This window comes from Strigops habroptila, chromosome 5 (genome assembly GCF_004027225.2).
Source record: "Strigops habroptila isolate Jane chromosome 5, bStrHab1.2.pri, whole genome shotgun sequence".
In the NCBI taxonomy this organism is placed as follows: domain Eukaryota; kingdom Metazoa; phylum Chordata; class Aves; order Psittaciformes; family Psittacidae; genus Strigops; species Strigops habroptila.
Window position 1 is genome coordinate 7349756 of NC_044281.2, and position 23808 is coordinate 7373563.

The following is a 23808-nucleotide window of genomic DNA, read 5'->3' on the forward strand; positions in this document are numbered from 1 at the left end:
CAAGCCAGGGTCAGAAAAGACTGGAAAAGGGGCAGGAATGCTTTAAATCCATACAGCCACTGGACAATACAAATTGTGAAATTACACTATAGTGTTACTAGAAGAGCAGGCATATGACTTTAATACTAATTTGGCATGTGCGAGTCTTGGTGCTTCTAGGATCTTACATCAACAGGAAAATGTTTTAGTTTTATGATCAGTGAAGAACTAAGAGCTACCACTCTAAACGTCTAGGCAATGTAAACAGATATAAACCAGGGATTAGCTCTGATTCCGAACAGAAATGGAAATTATCTTCTCTGAAATCAATGGTATCACCTCAGGTAGTGGAATGTCCTCAGCAGTGAGCCTGGTTGCAGTATGTTAGACCTATTGGGTCTAGGGTATAGACTACCACATGGTACGTTACATACTGTAACCTAGGAAATAACCCATGTATTCCAGCCAAGCACACATGTTCAAGAACAAGCATCTGAATCAGCTGGCGAGATTTATTGCATGGTCCATGTTTGATTTGGCATGTCAAGTTTGGTAGAGTTGTGTGTATGTGTTATTATTATTTTAGTTCTACAGTGTTATATTCTACTTATATAGCCGCCATTGGACCTTTCTTACTCCTACTCTACAGGTGTTTGAGACATCTCAGTGCAATGTGCACTTCAGGGACACTGAACCTCATCCCCTCCTGTACTTCAGCTCCCCCTTCTCCTGGCTGAAGGTGCCAGGGTTACAACCGGGGTGGCTCTGAGCCCTTCAAAGGGAGCTAAATGAGCTCCACCAACTGTACTTGAAGCAAAGAATCACAGAATCATAGAATCAACTTGGTTGGAAAAGACCTTTAAGATCATCAAGTCCAACCATTTCCCCAGGACTGCCAAGACTGCTGCTAAACCATGTCACTAAGGGCCTCATCTATACAATTTTTGAACACTTCCAGGGACGGTGATTCCACAACTGCCCTGGGCAGCCTGTTCCAGTGCCTGAGCACCCTCTCTGTGAAGAAATTCTTCCTAATACCCAATCTAAACCTCCCCTGGCACAGCTTGAGGCCATTTCCTCTTGTCCTATCTCTTGTTAGACAGGACACCTCACTACACCTCCTTTCAGGCAGTTGTAGAGAGCAATAAGGTACCCCCTGAGCCTTCTCCAGACTAAACCCCCCAGGTCCCTCAGCCATTCCTCATCACACTTGTGCTCCAGGCCCTTCACCTGCTCTGTTGCCCTTTTCTGGACGCGCTTAAAAAAACCCCATCCTACCACTTACCACAGATTTCGTTCTGATGTGAAAACTCCGAAGATACAGGTGGTTTTGCCCGGCTGTGGCAGCCTCTCCCTCCAGCACTGCACTGTGGCAGGTTCCTCTCCGCTGGGGATGCGGGCACCGCCGGGGAACGGAGGCACCGGCCGGGCCAGGCCGCCCGGTCCCCCGCGGCACTCCCGTTCCTTCACCTCAGGCCCACCGAACGCAGCAGCCCAGGCGCGCCCCCTGGCGGCGGCGTCCCGTGGAGCGGGAGAAGGAACCGGGAGCACCGAGAACATCTTTACCCGAACGTGTCGTGTGCCCCCCGGCAAAGCCACGTGAAAACAACCCTCCACAGGTGACCTGCCGTGTAGCACTGCGGCAGGGTCAAAAGAGACGGTGGCACAAACCACTCCCCCTCCCCGGGCCGTCTATTGCCTACGAGCAAAACAGTGAGAGTTCATGTGTAAACGCTTCATAAAGGTATGCTCCACTTCGCTTGAACCCAGTTCTTCCTCAAGATAAGCAACCGAAAGCAGCCACTTATGAAACATAATCCTTACATCCACTTTACCATGTTTGAAAGGCAGAATCTGTCAAGATTTTCTCTAAATAAATCTGTCAGCTCTGAAAGAGTAGAGGCATTGAAGATGCCAGGACAAAAGTTGGCTCAAATGAACTGTAAAGAAGAGAGAAGCAGGGGATAGAAAGTAAAAAGCAGGAAAAGGAAGGCATACCAGTAAAGAATTAATAAAAAGACTTTGAATTATTTCTCAAGGACATTTTGCTTCATCATTTGTATGGATTAAGGGCACATATCAAGTTACTGCAGGGCAGATGATACGTAGAAACACATCAAACCTCCGCAAAACTGCTTCAGCTTGTTGACTCCCATCATGCAAAGCGGAAGAAATCTCATGGACCCCTGTATATTTTCTCCAAAGCAAGCAAGGCAGGTTCTGGAATGAGATGACTGTATGGATGGACTCTAGGTAATAGGAGGTGTACAGTCTCTGTAATACCTTAGCATAGCTTCATTTCCTGACCTCTTCACCATTCTGCCATTTCCCTATCTTCTCCCTCTACTGTGGCTCAGTTATCCCCCCTTCTAGATTCACCTTTTAATTATTTTTGAGAATGCACAGATCTTTTTTTCTTATTCTTGCATTTGGTTTTTCTACAGATATTGGAAATGCAGGAATTAAAAGAAGTGAATGAAGGAGAACGGCACAGAAGAAACTTCTTGTGGAGATGGTGAAGATCAGATCAGGTCACACTGCAGTTTGGACTTTTTATGGGAAAAACTACTTCAGTGCACTGTAGAGCTATATGAAAACACAGTAGGAAGATAGCTGGATAACTGGTATGGTAGCCAAACCTAGCACACACACCAAGAAGAGCATGCACACTCAGATCAAATCTTTGATTATAATCAGACCAGTTTTTATATAGCCTACAACATTCTGGTCTCAATTCTCAGTACACTAAGGAATAAGGCTGAAAGATATATCAGTTTAGTCAATTGAAATGGAGGTAGTGTTGAGATGCCATAACTATGAAGTCTTTTTCTGTCTCAACAATGACATAAGAGATCAATTCAATCAACTTGTCTAGTTACTGTTACTACAAAATGAATGCACAAGAAGTTTCTTCATCACAGTGCAAGTAGGGGGTGGGAGAGCACAGGAGAGTACCTGTTAGTCCTGTTCTAGCTGCAGCACTTCTGGAGGAAGAGAAGACTGCATAGTCCTGGTGAGCGACTGAGCACATGCTATGAGGAGACCCTCACAGCTTGCAGGAGAGCTCAACATGCAGGAGACTTAGAAGAATGGGGGGCAGCCGCACAGACAGGTTCCCGCTGGGACAGAAAGGACGATTTTCCCTAGGCTTCCAGGGTAGATTTTGCAGGTGTTGAATCCAAGCAGCCAAGTTGCTGGACCAAGAGGGAGCCTGAAGGAGAGGTACTACCATGAAATGACACAGGGATCACAAGGCAATCTGTCTACAAACGCATCTATTCTTTGTAAAAAGATTTACAACATAAAAAAAGATAGGAAAAAAGTTTCAAAAATATCCTGTTGTCTTTTGTTTCATAGGCAGCAAGGTGCTTCTAAAAGCCTTAATAGGAAACCAACCACCTCTTTTTCTTTTTCCTTAAAAAAATCTCACTATAAAAGATTTATCCAAGATCAGAGAGGTGCTTTGGAGAAGGGCAGGAACAGTACCCATGTTTCAAGTCAGTCTTCAAAAAAACCTACCAAAACCCAGCCAAATAAGCCCCTCAGTCAACAGCATTTATCTCTAAAGCAACTGTATTTATTTCTACAAAGGCAATTTTTTCTGGGCTTTGTAAAAATTTAGTATGCATTTCTGCAAATTATTAACTTGCTAGCCATGAGTCTTGTTCAGTAGCAAGGATAAAAATCAATGATCCCAGCAAATACACGTTTAAATCTTTGCAAATATCTGTCATTATTTCACACATTTACAACTTTAACACTCTTTATGGTTTTTGGTGAGTTAACTCTGATCTCATACTCACTTTACAATAGTGTAGTTACATGCACTTTGATGGAGTTAAATCTGGCTTGCATAACCTAAAATAAATCTGATTAAAACAAACCCAGTGTCTATTTCCTCTTTTTAGCAATAGACCTATCTTTTAATCTATGATTGAAACAATCATACTTGACAAGTGATTATTCCTTGACAAGCTTTATGCTTTCTTTAGCACAAAAATAGATTTCAAAAAAAGAATATTGGGGTAAACTTGAATCTTGTCTGCTTCTTAATCATGAGTTATACACCCACACAGTCTGTTCTGTCCTGTTTCCAGCTCTGACAATTATATACAATTGAACTACAATTCAAGAGCCTGTATCAAAGTAAAAGGTTATGTTTATTAACATGAATGAGGAATACATAATAAAAACGAGCAGCTTAATAATAATGTAATCAAAATAATCAGTACAGTAAATATATTTAAAAGGTGTACACTAAAGGCTTTCATTCACAGGTGAGCAGTAGTTTACTTCACATTTCCATAAATATCAAAGCTGTGTTCTTTCAGGGATGGTTTCCTTGCCCAGAGCCTTTACTGACTCTTTCTTTCTTTTCTTCTTGATTTTTATTAATCTTCTTTCACCTTTTTTTTTATTGAATCCTAAGGTTAAAATGAAGAAAGATTAGATGCTGTATGACTAACACATCCAAAATTATCAGAAATAAGAGGCAAGTCTTGTTTTGAAGAAATATTATTAAAAAAAGAGAACATTGTCTTACCTAAGTCTTCATATGCCTGACAAATTCCAAGTTGTCTTATATATGTTCTTGTGCACTGTATTTTACTGTACATCTTTCCCTCTCTAGCTCTGACTTCCATTTTCACTTTTCTAAGACTTTCAACTATTACGTTTTATTGGGCCAATACTTGCTGACAAAATTTGCAAGAATATTTCAGCGTGTATAACATTTACCTCTTATGATAGTCTGCGGCAGAATCACTCCCCATACCTTTCTTGCAGATCCTCAAACATGACTTTCTGGAGGTGAAATTATTTTCATTCCCACCACAACCACTGTAGCTAAATGTGTGACATCTTCCAGTTGAGAAGTTGTAGAAAAATCTTAACTCTTTGGCTCTACAAAGTCCTCTGTCCATAGGTGTCATGCACAAAGAAGGGATAGGGGGTGGTTCTAGAAATACCAAGAGAAACAAGGTTAGAGACAACACTGCAGTTTACCAGTTTTCTGTTATGTTGATACTATATATGAGATTTGAAGCCAACAGAACTTTGACATTTAGATAAAATTTACTGGCAAATTTAATTCTGCCCTCCTGAAAATCCAGGATACGTTACCTAAGAACCTTTCTTTTTTATGATTACAGAAAATACTACAGCAAATGTTATTCTTTCTTTGAATTCCAAAACCCAGCAAAAACTTACCTGAAATCGAGGATTGTTACTACATATTTAGTGATAAAATTACCATTTATGTGATAGGAGATACTATTCAAATTCAGTTAAGAGAAGTTTCAAGTGAAGTATTTGTAGACAGTGAAATAAACTTGGACAGTTTTAAAAATATGGTAAATATTTATGATAATTAATGAGTTCATTACTGCTAGACATTCTGAAATCAAGTAGAAGGTAAAAATACCCAGCATTTCCAGTGTAAGATTCGATACCTTAATATTACGTTTGTCATGAATACAGAAAGCTTGACCTAAGTAACAGAAGTTGGTCTATTGGAAAACACTGAGCAATTATCAAGAAATAGCTTGTAACTTGAAGAATAACAAAGAATTGCACGTGAAGAATGAGTGCACAAAGTGACTTGAGATGCTCGTGCTTTAGTGCTGCAGTTAGGTTTTTACCATTCCAGGGAGCAGGCTGATGGTTTCTTTCTTCAGTGCTGCTGCAAGTGAGAGTCTGAGAACTGGAACACTGGAAGGTGAGCCTGAGGTATCCAAATTACCCGAGGTATCCGAAGTACCTGGGTGCTGGAACAAGCTCAAGAAACAAACCCATGCCAGAATTCCCAAACCTGGAGAAGCCATCATCTATCACCCTGGAGTGACTCATACAAAATCAGAACTGGTACAATTGCTGCACAGGATGTAGGAAACTGAATGGGAGCCATTATATCATCAGTTATGAGGGACCTAAAGGAGCACCATTTCCCTTCAAGAAGTAGCAGAATTGAGATAGCTGAGATCTGAGTGCATAAATGGGCACGTGCAGCTAGTCAGATGTCCTTCTTGAAGTTACAAAGCTAGGTAGAAGTGGTTCAGAAGAAAAAACAAGTATTTAGAGAATAATTTGGGTTACGGCAGAGCTGAAGACACCCTGTTGTCACAGAAGTGGGAAGCAGCTAAGTTGCTGAAAGCAAAAGTTATGAATTAAACTGGCCAATTCAAGAGGCTGACAAGAAAATATCCAAAAAGAACATGATACATCTTACATGTTGTCATGGTTTAAGCTGAACCCAGGACACGTCTTACACATTACACCTGCTGAAAAACATTAATCTGTCAAATGTAATAGCTGAACTGGCATGGTGAAAAAGTACGAAAAACTGCTGGGAAAGAAACAGCATGGTGATATATAAGACAGCAAAATGAAATTAATAATAATAAGCTGTGTTAGTATTATCATACTATACAAAAAGAATCCTGAAATGCAAAAATTGAGTCATGAGTTGTTTTTTGAAGTTAGATTAAATCAGTTTCAGGTTATAAAATGAGCACTATTTCTTCTTATAATTGTGACATTATTGTAAGAGACAGGTTCACCCTGGATCCAGAGTAAGAGCCCACAATGTGATACAATTGATATTAAAACTAGTGTTTTATTTATAATTAACATGGCAGTTAAATTAAGTAATGCAGTGCTTTTGGTACCACTCTGAGAACTCTTATACCTAGAATTAATCTAATCTCTTTAGCTGGAGAGTTTTCAAAGTACATGTTCAGCAACATTAAAAAATAAATGCTTACCTATTTTAACCTGATAATTTCTGAACCTAAAAAGAACAAAGCAGAAAAGCTTGCCAACAAGGAAAGGGCCAAACAGCATAGGTTTGTTAATTATATGATGGAATTTAAGTACATACTTCATAATGTAAATTACTTATCTGGTATGTAGAAGTTTCCAAAGACTCCACAGTCCCTTTATGAAGGATTTCTCACAACAACTGTAAACTTTAGGGGGAGCCACGGAGTCAGCAAGGTGGTTAGTAGTAAGGATTACCTATGTACATATAACGCAACTGGCACAGCAGTATCCAAATGCTATTCAGAATCCTTCGTGTACTCTTTCTAAAACTTATGTTGTTCTTTGTCTAGATCATTGCTAGATAAATGTCCCAGATAGCAAATGCTATTCCTGTCCATCTTCAAAATATCTGCATAGTCTTTATAACCACAGAAGCAACCAGCCCATGAAGAAAACCTCTTAACTGCCATACAGCAGCCGTGTTTTTCAACTATATATATATAGTTGAAATATATATTAAAATAAAAATTAAATTACTATCATAATTTCCTGCCTGCCAAGGATCATAAAAATTATTAATTGATTTTAATATACCACTGAAAGACCTGTTATCTGTAAGTTACTGTAAAAAAAAATACATATTGTGTCATGCCCAGCCCAACATCTAGACTGGCAGGACAATCTATCAGCCCCAGCTTTTAATGCTGTGCTTATACATGTAATTACATGTTGTTACAGTGCGTTTAGATATTACGCCTGTTCTTGAGTTTCTCTCTCAATGTTTTGGTTTTACAACCTCATTTTACTGAGTGTTGTTGAATTGTTTTCTCTCTTGCTTATTCTATGAAGGAAAAGAGAAAACGAAAGCAGCAAAACCCACAACCCACAAAACTACACAGAGAGGAAAGGTGCACACTGAAAACAGTAAAAAAAACAAAACCCCAGCAATACATGTCCCACTATCAGAATTGTTTTCCCCAACCTAGTTATTACAGATCTATGAATTACAGATATCAGTTTTATTGAGAGGCTACTTGAGATAGAAATGCTGTTTGTAACTCTACTTTTTTTCTCAATTTAGATTACATTTTATCAAACCTTTTTCACAGTGCAAGTAGCATACCCATTACATTACATAACTCATTACATGTTAACATCAAGTGGATCATATGAACCTGAAAATTAACAGATGTCATTAAATGCTTTCTAACCTTTTAATACATGCAACTACATAGCCCATCCTCTGGCCTTTGATGTGATTTCTACAGAAACCAACTGGTTATTTACATTTACAGCAACAAGCCTTAAGATTCTGGCTTCACCCCTGTGTTCATGCTATTCTGTTTATCCAAAATATCTGACTGAAATTGGGTTTAAATACCCAACAGCAAGCTCATAAACTCAGATTTGCTATGTATATTATTTGCAAAATATATTCATCATGAGTCAGGTCATGAAAAAGCATGGGAAAAAAAAAATTACAATTCATACAGCCAAAGGACAAATGAAAGCTTCCAAGCTGAGCTAGTCAAACATTTCCAGGTGTAAAGTTTTCTTCTGGAAAATGCCAAGACAATGAAATACAAAGTGTTCCTCAGAAACATGCCAATTCCATCAAAAACTTTTGAAGGAAATTAGATCTTGGAATGGGTTGCCCAGGGAGGCTGTGGATGCTCCATCCCTGGCGGTGTTCAAGGCCAGGTTGGACAGAGCCTTGGGCCACGTGGTTTAGTGCAAGGTGTCCCTGCCCATGGCAGGGGGGTTGGAACTAGATGATCTTAAGGTCCTTTCCAACCATAACTATTCTATGATTCTACGATTCTATGACTTGAAGTAGAGCTTGGGAACTGGAACTCCCCCACTAGCTCTGCAGGGGCTTCTCAAATGAATTTCAGGTTTTACAACAGTGAAATACGGTGTAGATCTTTCTGTTACCTTATCTTTACGTTACTATTTTTTTTTTAATTTGAATTTGCAGATGTTTAGACTGATTTTGTTTTGGTGAGAAATAAGACCAAAATTGCAATATTTAATATTTTGTTTCTGGGAAAAAAAAAAAAGGTAAACTAGTTAGTTATATGAAATAATAAAAGTAGACAAAAAGTAGGCTATTGTTCTTACCTATAAGACTTCTGTACATTACCCTTCACTGCTACCTAAACAAGCTCTAAACATGTATGCTTTAATTCTTATGATACAGCATTCTCATGAATCCCAGGCACACTCCTCTGTGGTGTGAAAAGATGACTTGATCATACTTCAGAATCTCTGAAACATAGCTACCCAGATATAGACTCACATTTATCAAAATAATCCCAACTTTGCATTGCAACATTAATCATTATCTCTCAGGATTATCTGGAGTGGTGTGACAAAGAACTATTAATTCATCACAGCACAAAATAAGTTTGAAATGATCTGGATGAGGAACAATGCTTACTGTATTCTGTTTTGCTAGACACGGGTGTGTGACTTTCAAGAAGCTTTAGATTTATTGCCAGATTTTTGATACATATAGACTTCAGTATCTCATTTCTGGTTGCAGCAGAGAGAAAATAAAAGAATCTTCAGGTAGACAAACTATTACAAAAATAATGAGTCATCTGTACTTGACAGTACTCTATAGGTACAAATTACAGCAGATCCATTATAGCAAATAGAACCATGTCAATTTATATCAGCAAAAGATATGGCCCTAAACTGTCTCTGTGTGCCATTCCATATTTGGTGAGTTGACTTTTGATCCTGCACCCCACTTAGATCTCACAAATCAAATGTAGAGTATAGCACTCGTAATTTCCTATCATAGAACACTTTGCACAATCTAAAAATGAAACCTTTTATTCTTGGCTTCACTTTCTCTTAACTTTCCCAGAATAAAAGTTATTTTAGATCTTGCAGCAGAGTAAGACCAGAACAACCATCACTCTCTGCAGAAAGTTCATTGCTGAGAGACAGCACTGTAAGTTTCATGTTCATATGCAGGAAAAAAAAGATGTTTTGTTTGGCCAAAAGAAGAGTTTAATTGAAGAGTTTAATTTTCTGAAGATCAAGAACATTATTGGAAGTCTAATAATCTGATGTCATAGTTATACATACCACCAATAATACATATTTTTTTCTTGAAATCAGGATGAAATAGCATTTCAATTGTGAGGTCAGGTATTCGATAAAACACAACTTCTTGCAAAATCTTTCTAATGGTGGTCATGTATTTAAAAAAAAAAAAAAAAAAAAAAGATACATAGCCAGGCCAATATGCGTGCAAAATAGATGTTATAGTGGCAGACCAGTGACTTTGTGTGTGTTTGAGAAGATGGACATCAGCCACTCCTTCCCAAACAGTCCATTCTGACCTATGTGCACTGATAGATTCTTGACTCACTGAGGGGAGAGTCACAGTGCATGTTTGTGTGAGATGGCTCTACTTTACAACTTCAATTTACACCTCTGCCTCTATTAATACCAGGAATGGAGGCTATGTTCTCCATGTCTATGTGGAAAAACCACCTGTCAGTTTTGGCCCTATACCTTCCTCCCTCTGTAGTGGGATTGCACAAAAGCACAAGATTTTAGCTCATCCCAGCAGCCTGAAAGCTACAGGCTGATAAACAGAATAGCAGGAGTTGCCTGCACATGGCAAGCTAGTGCAAGACAGACAAAGGTTATATAGTAGGGAAGAACCTGTGGGGCCTTCAGACTCCCACTGAAAGGCACTGGTCCTTCCAAGCTCGTATATCTTACCTGACCCATCCAGCTACACTAGCTCCACCCACGACTGTTCCCGGACCCTTTCTTCCACTAACCTTCAAATCTTCTCTTTCTCTTACCCTCATCTCTCCCTCCAAAAATCTGCTGTACCAGAAAATTCACTGTTGCTGACACAACCAAGAACCCTTCCATTTCCTCTGAGAAAACAGTAAATCATGCCCTGTTGCTTATGTAGATTAGTTTTGAGGATTCATATTATGAGTCAAAACCCTCAGGGAACATGTATGCTCTTATGTCCATACACTTATTACCAGGCATTAAATAAGTAAATTATTTTTCAGTAAAATAAGTTGCCAAAAGCTTTACTGGTTTATATTCAGTCATTTTAATAACAGCATGTATTGATGCTTTGTATGTGGTAAGTGAACAATCCAGCTATCACAGAAACTTACCTCAACCCAACAGTAAACATGGATCACAGTGCAAACAAAAAAATAGAATACAACACACATTCAAGCTTTATTAGACATACCATTCCAAGCAAAAAACACAGAAATTTTATCTTACATGCCCATTATCTTACAGATCATGTAAACCACAAAAACCTTAATGCGTCTGTAAGTCATCACTCAACTCCCAAAAGTACAAATAAGTGTAAATGCAAAAAAAATAACAGAAATACTTGGTAAGAACGCTCAGGCTTTTTCCAACTGTTTGTTGTTTCCTCTTGCATAACTGTGGATCAAAAATGACATGCCTCAAATTCAATCACCTTTTACAGTGTGAGCAAGTACCAGCAATCTCTAGTGGACAGCCTCCAGATGCAGAAACTATTAAAACCTAGCACTCTACAGCAAAGGTCCCATCTGCATTATAATACATAATGCAAAAATACTGTGAAGCAGACACAAAATTTATTCATACTCACTCTGATTATCTTAGTGAAAATGTATTATGATAAATATACCGTGCCATATCCCAAAATCCAAATATGGTCCCTTTTTTTTAATGGATAAAAGGAGCTTTAAATCAGCTGCCAGTTAGATCCTCACAAAAATGATAATTTTGACTAAAAGAACTCTGCATCACTTCTTTTGCTCTTTTTGTATTTATCAGACCTTCGGGAAACACACACTTTCAGAAGAGCGTAAGATTTGGTCAGTCTTCCACTTTCTGATATTTATGTAAGATCTCTCAGTAGCAATTTATCTTTGACTTTCTCTGCTTATGAAAACAGTTGACATAGATGGAAGCCCATTCTTTAGTCTCAGGAATGTTGGAAAATGGGTGGAAATGGAAAAGCAACCCAGAGGGCACATAAAAGACCAGGAGCTAAGAACTGCAGAAGCGAATTCTTACCAAAAAAAATGGGAAACTGGTTGCTCTTCTCTTTTGGGGAACTACTGTTCAGAGTGTTGGACTTCTCATTTGGCAGCAAATTTACTAAAAGGGAAAAAAAGAGGTGTGTGTGAAACTGCATGTGATGGTTTTTTGGACACAACAAAGCTCTGAAAATAACTTACGATTGGTACCCATTTGCCTTGCTCCATGCCAGTATTAATACCACTAAAAGGCAGCAAGCATCTCTTTAAGTCCCAAAGGCATAGGAAACTCGTGTGCTGAGGTATTTTTGGGATGGATTCCTTTTTCTTCTTTAATTTTACCAATGAAAGATTTAAATCAAACATGGTTGGTAAGGTTGTTTTTATATAACTAGCAGACATACTAACCTTTGCAATTGTAAGCCTTTTTCAAAATATGTATTACTGACAAGAAAATGGTTATGAAGTTATTTTTAATGTTTCTGTCTTCACTGTGCTTACAGATTTCAAATAACATATATATCTTCAAATAAATGGGAAAGTGAGTGGAGAAGGAGCATCTGCAATAAAGAAGGATAACTATAAACAGCAAAAGCAAATTCTTACCAAAAATCCCAGGGAACTGGTTGGGTTCTTCTACCGGGGAACTACTGTTCACAGTGTTAGGGTGCTCTTCTGGTGGAACAATTGGCAATAAATTTGCTAAAAGAAAAACAAAAGGAAAACAATAAGGAGAAAAACCCAAACCCAAATTGGTACCAAGGATTCAATATCACTAAGGTAAAAACTTTGATCTATTTAAACTATGGCAATGGCCCCTAATCTTTTCTTTCTTCTTGGGTATGTATACAAATTTATGTGGAGGTGTTATGTCAGACTTCAATTCATAGGAACTAGTAGGACAAGAAAGTGGATGAAGATCTATGATCTGTCTGAATGGCTGTTTTGTAGCCTCAGTTGCACACCCAAATCATTCAGAAGTGAGGGACAGGTTTCCCATGATACTTTGGTGGGAAGCTAGCGATGCACAATAAGGAATCCCTACACTGGCACCTCTTCTCACTACAAGACTTAGTCTGGAAAGAGTATATGCAGATGTATGGGTTAAAAAAAAAAAAAATAGCATTTTATGATATTATAAAGCCAAGCAGCTGCCAGATTTTACATTAACTGTCATAAGGAAGAACTTAAAAACCTGTAATATTAATTACAGTTAATAGTACCTACCAGTTGGTTTAGCTTATATTTTTTATTTAAAATGTATATATAATTAATGTTAATTACAAATATAAATTATGGCCACTTCAGCGTACCCTATGTTGCCTTTTTTTCCATGCAAGATACAATATTGTATAATATTGTATAAGATGCAGTATTGTTTATACAAGAATAAAACTAATGAGGACAGCAACTTACAGTTGCCTTGGCAAGTAGTCTGGCATTCTTCCAAATTCTTGAAGTTGTTCTGGTTTCCAAGGCACCCACCATACTTGAATACTTCACATAACTTTGTCTCTTTGTTATAGAAGTACCTGGAAAAATAGCCTCGGCAAATTCCAGGGTCTTTCTCATGAAAGCAGAAGTTGGGCTTTTCTACAAACAATGGTAAATGATGAACAGGGTGGGGGAAGAAAAAAATCAACACGCATTCCAAGACAACAATAGAACTGGAGGAAGTTTACAAAATAAACCTGTAACTTTGGACTAAAGAACAACTGTAAAATAACTGCTGTTTTATGGTACTGCTTTTGTTTTATATATAACAATGCATTATTATGCTGGGGCATTAAAGGGGTATTTTTATTGCTTTTTATTCTCTTTTCAAGTAGCTGGTAAATTATATCTTGCAAATTAAGGACTAATGAATCCTTTAAGTGTCCTCTTACATTAAAGCTCTAAGATGAAAACTAGCTTTTACTCTGAAATAAAATGAGATGTAAATCTCAGCTGGATCATTTGAATCGAAGCACACATTCTTGTCATTTATGTAGTAATTTTAGTCAATGTTAGTGTGAATTATACAGAAAGCAATGTTAAAATAGAAGCAAAAAGGAAATAGTACTAAAAAAAGAACAAAAAAAAATCTGACATTTTGTCTGGCACAGTCTATTGCTGTTAGAGGATACAGGAAACTGGAAGACAGAGCAACTGTTCTTATGATCATTTTTCAGTCCCAGTTCCTAGTTTGCAATCACAGTAACTACAATGTCAACCAAGAAAAAGTTATCAAATGAATACTGCGTAATTTGACTGAATATCAAGGCATGATATCATGGCTTCTGGCAGACGAGAAAACCACATAGCCATACAATAATCCCCAAATGTCAATTTCTCAACATATTCTATTTTTTTCTCAAAATTGTATGCTTAAAAGAAATTCATGAAAACAATAATCAAATATTTGCAGAGGTATCCTCCAATTCTCACTATCAGATACTTTGAAATATGATTCTTGATTGAGCTGACTTGCAGAGAGAAGTGTATTTAGCCATCATATAGGACAATCGTATCAGACATGACATATAAAAGCCTTACCTGTGAAACTTGATAGAATATTGAGACTAAAACAGTGTGCAGAGGGCTGCTATTTTAATAAAAATTGCTATAGCATAATTACATTGAAGTTCGTAACATTTTTGGAGTAGATTATGGAGTTGCAAGGAAGTTAATTCTATTACATCTGGTTTATCAAGTATCTATTAAAAAACTGCTAGAATAAGATCATTATTAAATTCAGCTGATGAACATTATATGTTTATATAAAACATTATAATAGCTCATAATGTTTTTCCAAGAAATAACTGTCAATATCTTGTGTTTCAACTGTTAGAAATCTTCATGAACAGTGAAATGTAATTTTCAGAGATCTCATGTAAAATTAAACCATTAAAACATTGTTGTATAAAGTAACAAAATCAACTATTTTAAGCACTCCTGGATAGCTTAAATTTGATTTTTCACTAAAACTTAATTCGTTGCCAGTGAGTATATGTATTCTACAGTTCAGGTATTTCACGTTTCTTACTATTCAAATGCAGCACCTATTGTGCTGCATTTGATTTACAAAACTAAGTTCAGATAGACAAACAAATATGAAAGGTATGGACAAGGCATAAGGTATGCTTTCGGCTAGGAACGGAAATGAGATGGTTATGCCACAGGTAGCAGGCAAGAATCTACCAGAGTGATATCTATTCCATATACCATCCATTAGAGCTCACAGACAATAGGAGCTACAGAAACAATTCTTTCAAGAAACATTGCATAAAATTGTGAAGCAAAAGAAAAATATTATTAGATAGATACTAATAAGAGTATGTAGACTACAGGAGTATGACGGATTATTAAAACCAGCTGTTCTTCATTTTGAAAATCCTAATATTAAAATGGTTCTTGCAGCAAAAGGAAATTAGGTCCAAATAAGTTGAGCTTTTATAGCCACTTTTGGAGAGACAGGTCATGAAGGCAATATAATTCTAACTACACAAACTAGTATTACCCTTCTAAATGCCATGTCTTTCTTCAGAGACTCAATATTCAAGACTACATTACTCTAAACAATAGTAAACATGTAATGATGTTGATGATAGCCACGAGCTGAATTTAATGGAATATGTTCTGTTTTGTCTTTAAAAGCAGGGAACTAGGGTCAGACTTTAAAAGAAGTAGTGCCAAATGTCTGCAGCATCTGTAGGAAATCAACTGTAGTAACTTCCATAGCATGGAATCACTTTTTTTTTTTTAAATGCATTAAGAATGGGAAAGACAGTAGAAAACAGCTTTAAGCACAGCTGGTAACTCAGAACCACGCAGCCGCCTGCTCACTCCTCTTCCCCTTTCCCCCCCCCCCCCACTCCCAGTATGAAAATATTACAAAGACCATTCTGCAAAGATAAAGTAGTTAATCTACTTCAAAACATATGTGCAAATATTAGTATGTCTGTGAGGAGTTAAATGCACAGCAATTCAAGGAGGGTAATGAAGGTGTAAGCAGAGAAAGACAAGCTGACTTGTGAAGAAATGTATTCAAGTCTGTATTTGTAAAACTCTGCGTACCAGCATTGGGCCCAATCCAGGTAAGTCTCCCAAGTGGGAAGGGTGGAATGAGTCTTCACAAGCTCTATTAAGTGTCAAACTTAAGGTAACCTACGTTCCTAACAAGGATATTGAACAGACCAACAGTATTTCAGACAAATGATTCTCGGTGCTTAAGCACTGGCTATTTAGGAAGTCTGGGTATCTGGCATTTAAATTTCTTTAAACAGTCTGCCCCTTCACGAATGAGAAACTTGCTCCATGACTTCATGTGTAATTAGGGGATCTGCCCTAACCTCTGTTAACTCCTACCCAGGCAATGCTTGAAAAGTTCTGTTTCAGAGTGATTTTTTCCTATTTTTCTAACAATGGAGGAAGCATTTAGATAAGTCTCAAAACACACAATAAGAGTTCCACATCATGGCTAATTATACAATGCTTGAATCTCTGCAGAGTCTTTTTCTCTTTACTGAAAAAAGAGAAAAAAAAAGTGTCATGATGTGTATATTTTGGGGAGAAGAGATTGCAGCTACCATCTCCAGTGACCACAACTGTCCTCAAAGTCTTCGATGAAAACAAAAGGAGACTAGGAGTAAGAACTCACTTTAGTCTGACATTGCTGGTTTTGATTGCTTTTGATAGCTTACATAAAGAACGTACCAAAAGCAGCTAAATGCCTTATTGTTGTATAAGAGCCTTAGATTGTAATGTAAACATAATTACCTTTCTTAATGTTTGCCAACATCCTCTTCCGAGGCAATTCTGCAATAGAAATGAAACAAAAAACACATCACCCCCCCCAAAAAAAAGAAAAAAAAAGAAAAAAAAAGTATTAAAGTACTTAGCAAAATCAATCCTGATAATTTGATAATTCTCACCTGTGTTACCAGGGTGTTTAGCAGTAATGATGAGCACTGAGGAGGAAGAGTATAGCATCTCTTCCCCTTTTTTTTCTCCTTATTAGAGAAGTAACACAAAAGCTTGTTCTGGAGGACTAAAGTATCATTTCCTTTGTATGAGAACACCTGCTATACAGGAAACTTGAGGATACAGAAAGTACTGGAATCAAATTATGGCAATATTGAATTGAACAGGGAAATTCCTCTTCATGTTACTGGAACCAGAATCATGTATTATGCAATCTTACTCTTCAGAAGTGGAGTATTTTAGCAGACTAACTTAACCAAACTGCTGTTAACTGCTGACACTGCTAATAGCTTTGGAGCTGATGTAGTTAGCAATAAAGACCTTTCGCATGCTAATTCCTCTTGCTATACTATGTACTGAGTAAAGTTTTCATAGTGCTGTTTATCATATTAAAGCCCATTTGGCTAAGTATCTCTAACTATCTTGTTTGCACTGTTCTTTCAGTGCATGATCAGCAGTAATGAAGTTGCTACTGCCATTTTTAATGGAAGAGCCTGGGTTTTATTGTCCTTGCTCAGGAAGCCTGATATCTGAATTCAACCCAATATTTCTTTACAGTGATTGAAAACAAACCTTTCTGCACTTCTAGGAGACTGCATTGCTTCATAGTGCACTCGAGCTCTCCTTAACGGCATTATAAAGTGCTAGTTTCTCGAAAACTCGCCCTTGCCTACTGACCTCTTGCATAAAAGCAAAGGGATAGAGTGGTACAGCTAGTGCCTTGCTTAAAGTTGTCTGCTGGAAAGCAAATGCAATCAAACTAATGAAGCAATACATTTGCTTGACTCTGGCCATCTTATGTAGCTATCACGGACCCCTTAAAAAGATACTAATTCCCTATATCATATGCCAAGAGCAGCAGTTCAGTAGCAGAAACACATTACAAGTACTTTTTACTGCTGAAGGCTCTTCATGCTTCAGTGGATGCACATCTCCCAGAGACCTGCTCATAAAGCATCAGTGTAACCCAGTCTAGCCTTTGAAACATGAAATGAAGGGGAATGCAAAGGGAAATATAATTTTAATCCGAATTTCAATCACATGCATTAGTCACCCATGCCATGTTTCCCAGAAGGCCTTTAAATCATACACCTAAAGAACATCCCTACAGCCTCTCTGTGACCTTGTGTGCAAGATACAGTTGCTCTGCCCAGCTGGTGAAGGTGGGGGATACAGGAGAGCTGTGTCCCGTCTCAGCCTGGAGGTACCTACTAACAAGACCTCATACTGAAAACAATTACTACTGGAAAGTAAAGCTGCTGCAGTGCCCTTCCTTGTTACAGAAGCACCAAGAGAAGATACTCAAGCCATCTGTAGCCTATCTTTTCTGTAATTCATAATTTTAATAAGGTTCCTCCCCTCCCACCGCTATTTATAACAATCTCTTCAGAGTCCAAAATTGAAAGGTGTTTTAGCAACTTATTCTCCACAGTGTTTCTAACCATCCTTTATATAATGATATACCTCCTGTGGCTCCTATTTTAAGAGGTGTTGCTGATGACTAATAAGCTCTTAGCATTAGCTGTACTGCCCTTGTGTGGCATAATCCTACTATAGTTTTTTTCTTTTTCTTCTGGAAACATGTCTGTGTTATATTTTCAAAGCAAATTTTATCAGGTAGAAATTCTGTTATGATACATTTTCGGTAGGTTTTTTTCCCATGTTAGAAGCTTAAGTAGCCTAAGAGATATACTCACTGCCTTGAAAATTAGGACCTTTGTGCTAGTGATATTTGTTTTTCTACTCATATCCAGTAAACAATGGAGCACACAGGCAAACTCCTCTTAAAAGTAATTTTTTCTTCCCTGAAGTGGTGAGTACTGGGCACAAGAAACAAAAAATGCAGCTGACTTCTAGGAGACCCGAGTCAGAATTAGGCATCATAAATCTGAATGCTCTCTTAAGAGATTCCTGGAGCAGCCAAACTGTAGTTGGGCTCTCTGAACTCTCTTGTACTGAATTCAGTCAGTTTTAGGAATTACTTAATTCTGTCTTTGATGACTTACTCAAAGTCTTTAAAAAGCTGTTCTGATTTAAGGAGCCTGGCAATTCACTCATGTTGGCTCATTTATTCATGTATTTGTGCTTAATATTGGAAAATCACAAACTTTGACTGTTCACATTGTTTCTTCTCAGTTTGTATATATATCACATAACTTCCCTTTAGCTTATTCTTAAGCGGTCTTGGCCTTCACATTCTTCACAGTGATAACTGCCTGAGTGTCTCAGATTTTTATTTTTAAGCATTTTCCTACCTACTTTCCTACGCTAGAAACATTAAGTAAGATGAATACACTACAAAGCTGCAGAGACAGAGCCAGATTTAACAAAAAAACCTACTGAATTCTATGTTTTTTACTGAACTATATTGGCAAAAGTGAGTTAACTTATTAATTTACTTTGTTCTATGGCTGATGTTGACAGCATACTGTGTGTGTCATAACATTTTATCTGCTGTTATTCATTCAGAGAGTACAGAAATAATAAGCCTTTGTTGCTCCAGTTCCTCCTAACAGATTCAATATTTGCAGAGTCTTGGATCTATGCACTATTATGCATACACAAAATACTGTACTTGGGCTGGGTACCAAGATGTAGACACTAAGACAGTTCTCATTTTAAGTAACTTTCTGTTTTATACTATGGAGTTATGCCAATTATATGCCAGTACAGGATGTGGTCCAGAAGATCTGTTCCAGATACTGTCCCAACATATATGTCAGGATCAAAATAACATTATTAGTCAAAATAGCAACATTAGATTGAAGAAATAATTTTATAGATCTTCACTCATGGAACGTGATCAGGACTTTTGGATACTTTTACATTCCAAATTCTGTATCTATCAACCCTGCCTTTTCCAGTTGAGCCCTCTGTCTTAGCCTTTACACTGGAATTTAGGACAAACACTCCAAATTACCAGGAAGTAGCATGTTTTGGATAAGATGCTGGCAGCTGCAGTCCTGCAAACAACCCTGCTCCAGGTGTGGCACAAATGCTGTGGATCCCTTTGAAACCCAAAACCAGATACCAGATGTAAAGTACCAACAGCCAGCCTGGTGACAGAAAAAGATGTGCGATCTTCACATCCAAGACCTCAGGTCCTTCTGATCCTGAATGCTAATCAAGAAAACAACTTTCCCTTTTTTATCTTGAAAGACTGTATTCACTAAACTTTATGGAGCCATAACTAGAAAGAGATTAATCACAATTTTCTAAACAAAACAACGTAGCAGTGAAGAAAATGCCTTTTAAGGAAGGTTGTTCTCAGAATGATGTTGCCAACATTTATTTTTTAAACTTATATTTATGTATTAACTGTGGAGCTCAGCAGCAAATTTTATTTCCTTGCTGAAAATTTAATAAATATGGAATGAAACTTTTAAGCTAGCCGTCCATAGAGCAAAAAAACCCCAAACCAGTTAAATCCATGATACGAACTTACGACTCGTGGAAGGCATATGACAGAGGAAGAATTTTAAGTCTAGAAATGCCATTTTTCAGGAAAACAGACAATTACTATGCAAAATATTAATGACAAAAATTGAATATTTTTTTAACTCCTTAAAATTAATCTGTCTTGAATGCTCATGAAAATATTATTCAATTCTGACAGAGATACATATTCTGGATAACCATACAGAATAAGTAATACAATTTAATATTCAAAAACCTGCCCAGGTTGAGTTAAGTAGAGGAGGGACATCCTCTTTAGCCATAAATCTTTACAGGGTGATGATTAACTAATACTAAATGTAAGTCTTTAACACACAGTCTTTGGTTGGTAGCAACCTTCAGTCCAAATTGGAGGCAACATGAACTCCTGCCTTTTAAGCTTCAAGCACTATATCCCTACCTTCTCTAATAACAAGCACTAAAACTGACATATTCTGTTTGGAGGAAATGACCCAAATATAGAGTATTGGCCTTGAGATAAGAAATCTGAAATCTGTTACTGATTATAAGCTTTGTGTGTGGTTGCATTTAGGGCAAGATATTTATATTCAAGGAAGATGCTTTTCTCTATGTCTTTTTTTTGAACTTGAAATGCTAGGTTATGTTAATTAGTAACTAAGGAATTATGATTTCCAAATCATTTTTCATCAGTGGGATGTCACTTCAAGGTATACCTTATTTTAGTATCATTAGCACTACATTTGCACATATATGACTATATATGACTCCTGAAAACAGGGCGAGACTGTGACAGATTCTTACCACTTCTTTCCTGGAGCACACCTGGTCTCTGAGGGTCATTAGTGGATCTTGCCAAAAGCCATTAAAAGCTGAGTTTCAAATTAATCCCTAGAGTAAAATGCATTGAAAACCTGCCATTCACTTAAAGAATGAAGCAATCTCATCTTTTTCACTTGGACAAGTTGTTAGTGAAATTTTGTAGTCAGTGAAAACGACATCAACTATCTTGATGTAGTTTTATAAGCACTGAATTGTTTGAAAGCAAAACATAATTTATTAGAAAAATAACTGGAACCTGCTTAATTTTAGAATTTAAGATTCATATTTGTAGGTTTTGTTTTTGGTTTCTTGAGTGGATTGTCTGTAGTGCTAGGTACAGTAACAGAAATGCATGGTGGTGCCAGCAGATCAGAAAATAGGTGTGAACGGTATAATGGAGTAATGCCTTGACCTAGTAGTCAGTGAGTAAATAAAATGCAGTCTCCTCACTGGAAAGATCAAAGGGATCAAGACCAGGGTTACCTCTTAGGAAGGATGGGTTTTCCTCTGTTAGCTGTTTTTCCACTATTTTCGAATCAGTGAAACTTTGTGCTCATGTAAAAACACTTAAGGTTAAATTTTGCTATCATTTATACATACAGTCCCATTGAGGCCTTGTTCCATGCATCCACATGGCTCACTGTTGTGAGCTCACTGGCTCACTTTGTACAGGTAAGAAAGCACCCCTGCTTTACTCTGTAAACACTATTGGAAATTGTGATAATTAGAGATGTATAATAAATGTATATAGTCATGTATTCTTTCCCTTGCTGTGGTTGGATTGGATACAGAGGGAGAAAAGTCTGAGTCAAAGAACTGAATTATAGACTTGATTTATTCGCAAAGCTTATGCTGGACAATGACATGTGTTGCTGTTGCATTAGTTTGTATTCACATCTCCGAGGAAACATCAGCTACCTGTACGTGTAGCTGAAAAGTAGTATAAGGAAAGAGAACCTGCGAAAAATTTCTAGTAACTTTTCCTTTCATTTTAAACACCTGCAACTATTTGAAAAAAACGTGGAAGTGTAAATAGGTATGTAGACTGTATAATGTATTATCAAGGCTATATAGTTCATACAGACAGAAGAGATTATATCTACTGGTCAAGTAAATGCCAGACACCCTGAGCTTTACTCCCTGCTCTGACTGAAACACAGTCTATGGGCTTCACTAATTTTTCTATTACCTTACCACCTTTCATTTTCCATCAGTAAAAGATAAATTATTTACTTACAGCACCTGGCTTATTGATATGATCTGTTAATGTTTGCAGATTCCGAGAATTAGAAGCATGATAACCAACATTATTAAAATACTACTTAGGGTAATCACAGAACAGTTAAGGAACCTTAAAGGCCATCTAGTTCCAATCCCTTGCCATGGGCAGGGACACCTTCCACTGGGTTGCTCCAAGCCCCTTCCAGCCTGGCCTTCAACACTGCCAGGGATGGGGCAGCCACAGCTTCTCTGGGCAATCTGTGCCTCACCACCCCTATAGGGAAGAATTTCTTCCAAATATATAATCTAAATCTCCCCACTGTCACTTTAAAGCCATTCCTCCTTGTCCTATCCCTACATGCCCTTGTAATGTGTACATTAGTCCCAATCATTATTTTCACACTGGGATGGGAGACAGGTACTTACTTTGATGTCTAGAAACAACCTAGTGACAAAATTCATAGTGATTTTTATCAGGAAATACAGATGTGCTGTGAAACAGACAATGTAACAGATTTAAACCTGATCTAAATACTATGCAGATGTGAATTCTGGAAGGGACAGAGGTGGGTAACAGAGACATTTACATTTAATACAGACAAAGCATGATGCTATAAATCACGTTGTCTTATATATATAGTCTGTTAGGATCAGAAAACCCAAAAAGCAGCTTCTGAAAACAATTTTCTAATTTGAAATTTCTGGAAGCATTTTTTGTAACATACATAAACTGGCTGTGCTTGCAAGTGACCTCTGCTAATTCTAGAAGGTACAATTTATATCCTGGATACCAACTCAGTGCCTACAGCACATCAGCAGTTTTTCAGTTTTCTGGAAAGGCCCAGGGCTAGCACAAGTTATAAAAACAGGGCAAACAAAGTAACACCTACCAAGATCAGCATAGCAGTAGTGCGCTACCAGGGTATACCTCTAATTGGCAGAAGAGTAACAATTTTAATTTGACTGTGTTGCCCATCCACAGAATAACCTGTAAACTGTACTGCGGAATTGCCCAGCATCACTGTTTTGAGCTCAGTCATACCTAATGACACATTCTGCTGTTTGTCAAGGTGCTGAAAAGTACCTTCTAGTGAGAATGAATCATAGAATGGTTTAGGTTGGAAAGGACCTTAAGATCATCTAGTTCCAATCCCCCTGCCATGGGCAGGGATGCCTCACCCTAGACCATGTCACCCAAGGCTCTGTCCAACCTGGCCTTGAACACTTCCAGAGATGGAAGATTTACCACTTCTTTGGGCAGCCTGTTCCAGTGCCTCACCACCCTCACAGTAAAGAGCTTCTTCCTTATATCTAACCTGAACTTCCCCTGTTTAAGTTTAAACACATAACCCCTTGTCCTGTCACTACAGTCCCCGATGAAGAGTCTCTGATGAAGAGATCATAGTGTAAACACATTAATTAATTTAAAATAATTGGAAGCAATTTAAAGCTAACTAAGAAGGAAAGGGGCATAAAGGAAGGAGGGTGGTTATCTTTCAGGGCTGTAGGGGGAAAACCAACCACCAGTCTTAGCTATGGCAGACACAGCCCTTCAGGTGGCAACACTGTGTCGTGGTTTAAGCCCAGCCTGTAACTCAGAACCACAGAGCCGCTCGCT

The 23808-nt window shown here is 37.7% G+C and overlaps 1 protein-coding gene across 7 annotated transcripts in view; it reads right to left on the reverse strand.

The window, feature by feature from the left end:
* Positions 1 to 4120: 4120 nt before the first annotated feature.
* TFPI (tissue factor pathway inhibitor) overlaps positions 4121 to 23808 on the reverse strand; it is a 42053-nt gene continuing 22365 nt past the window's right edge. For 4 of the 7 annotated variants that reach the window (XM_030487213.1, XM_030487215.1, XM_030487214.1 and 1 more), the window contains 6 exons: positions 16530 to 16568; positions 13188 to 13364; positions 12378 to 12473; positions 11809 to 11892; positions 4754 to 4936; positions 4121 to 4403 (listed from right to left, as the gene is read on the reverse strand). In XM_030487213.1, the coding sequence (XP_030343073.1) occupies positions 4291 to 4403; positions 4754 to 4936; positions 11809 to 11892; positions 12378 to 12473; positions 13188 to 13364; positions 16530 to 16568 (692 nt within the window). In that variant the 3' untranslated portion in view covers positions 4121 to 4290. Of the gene's footprint in view, positions 4404 to 4716; positions 4937 to 10815; positions 11185 to 11808; positions 11893 to 12377; positions 12474 to 13187; positions 13365 to 16529; positions 16569 to 23808 lie in introns of those variants that run through there. The other 3 variants (XM_030487217.1, XM_030487216.1, XM_030487218.1) reach the window with 3 other exon arrangements.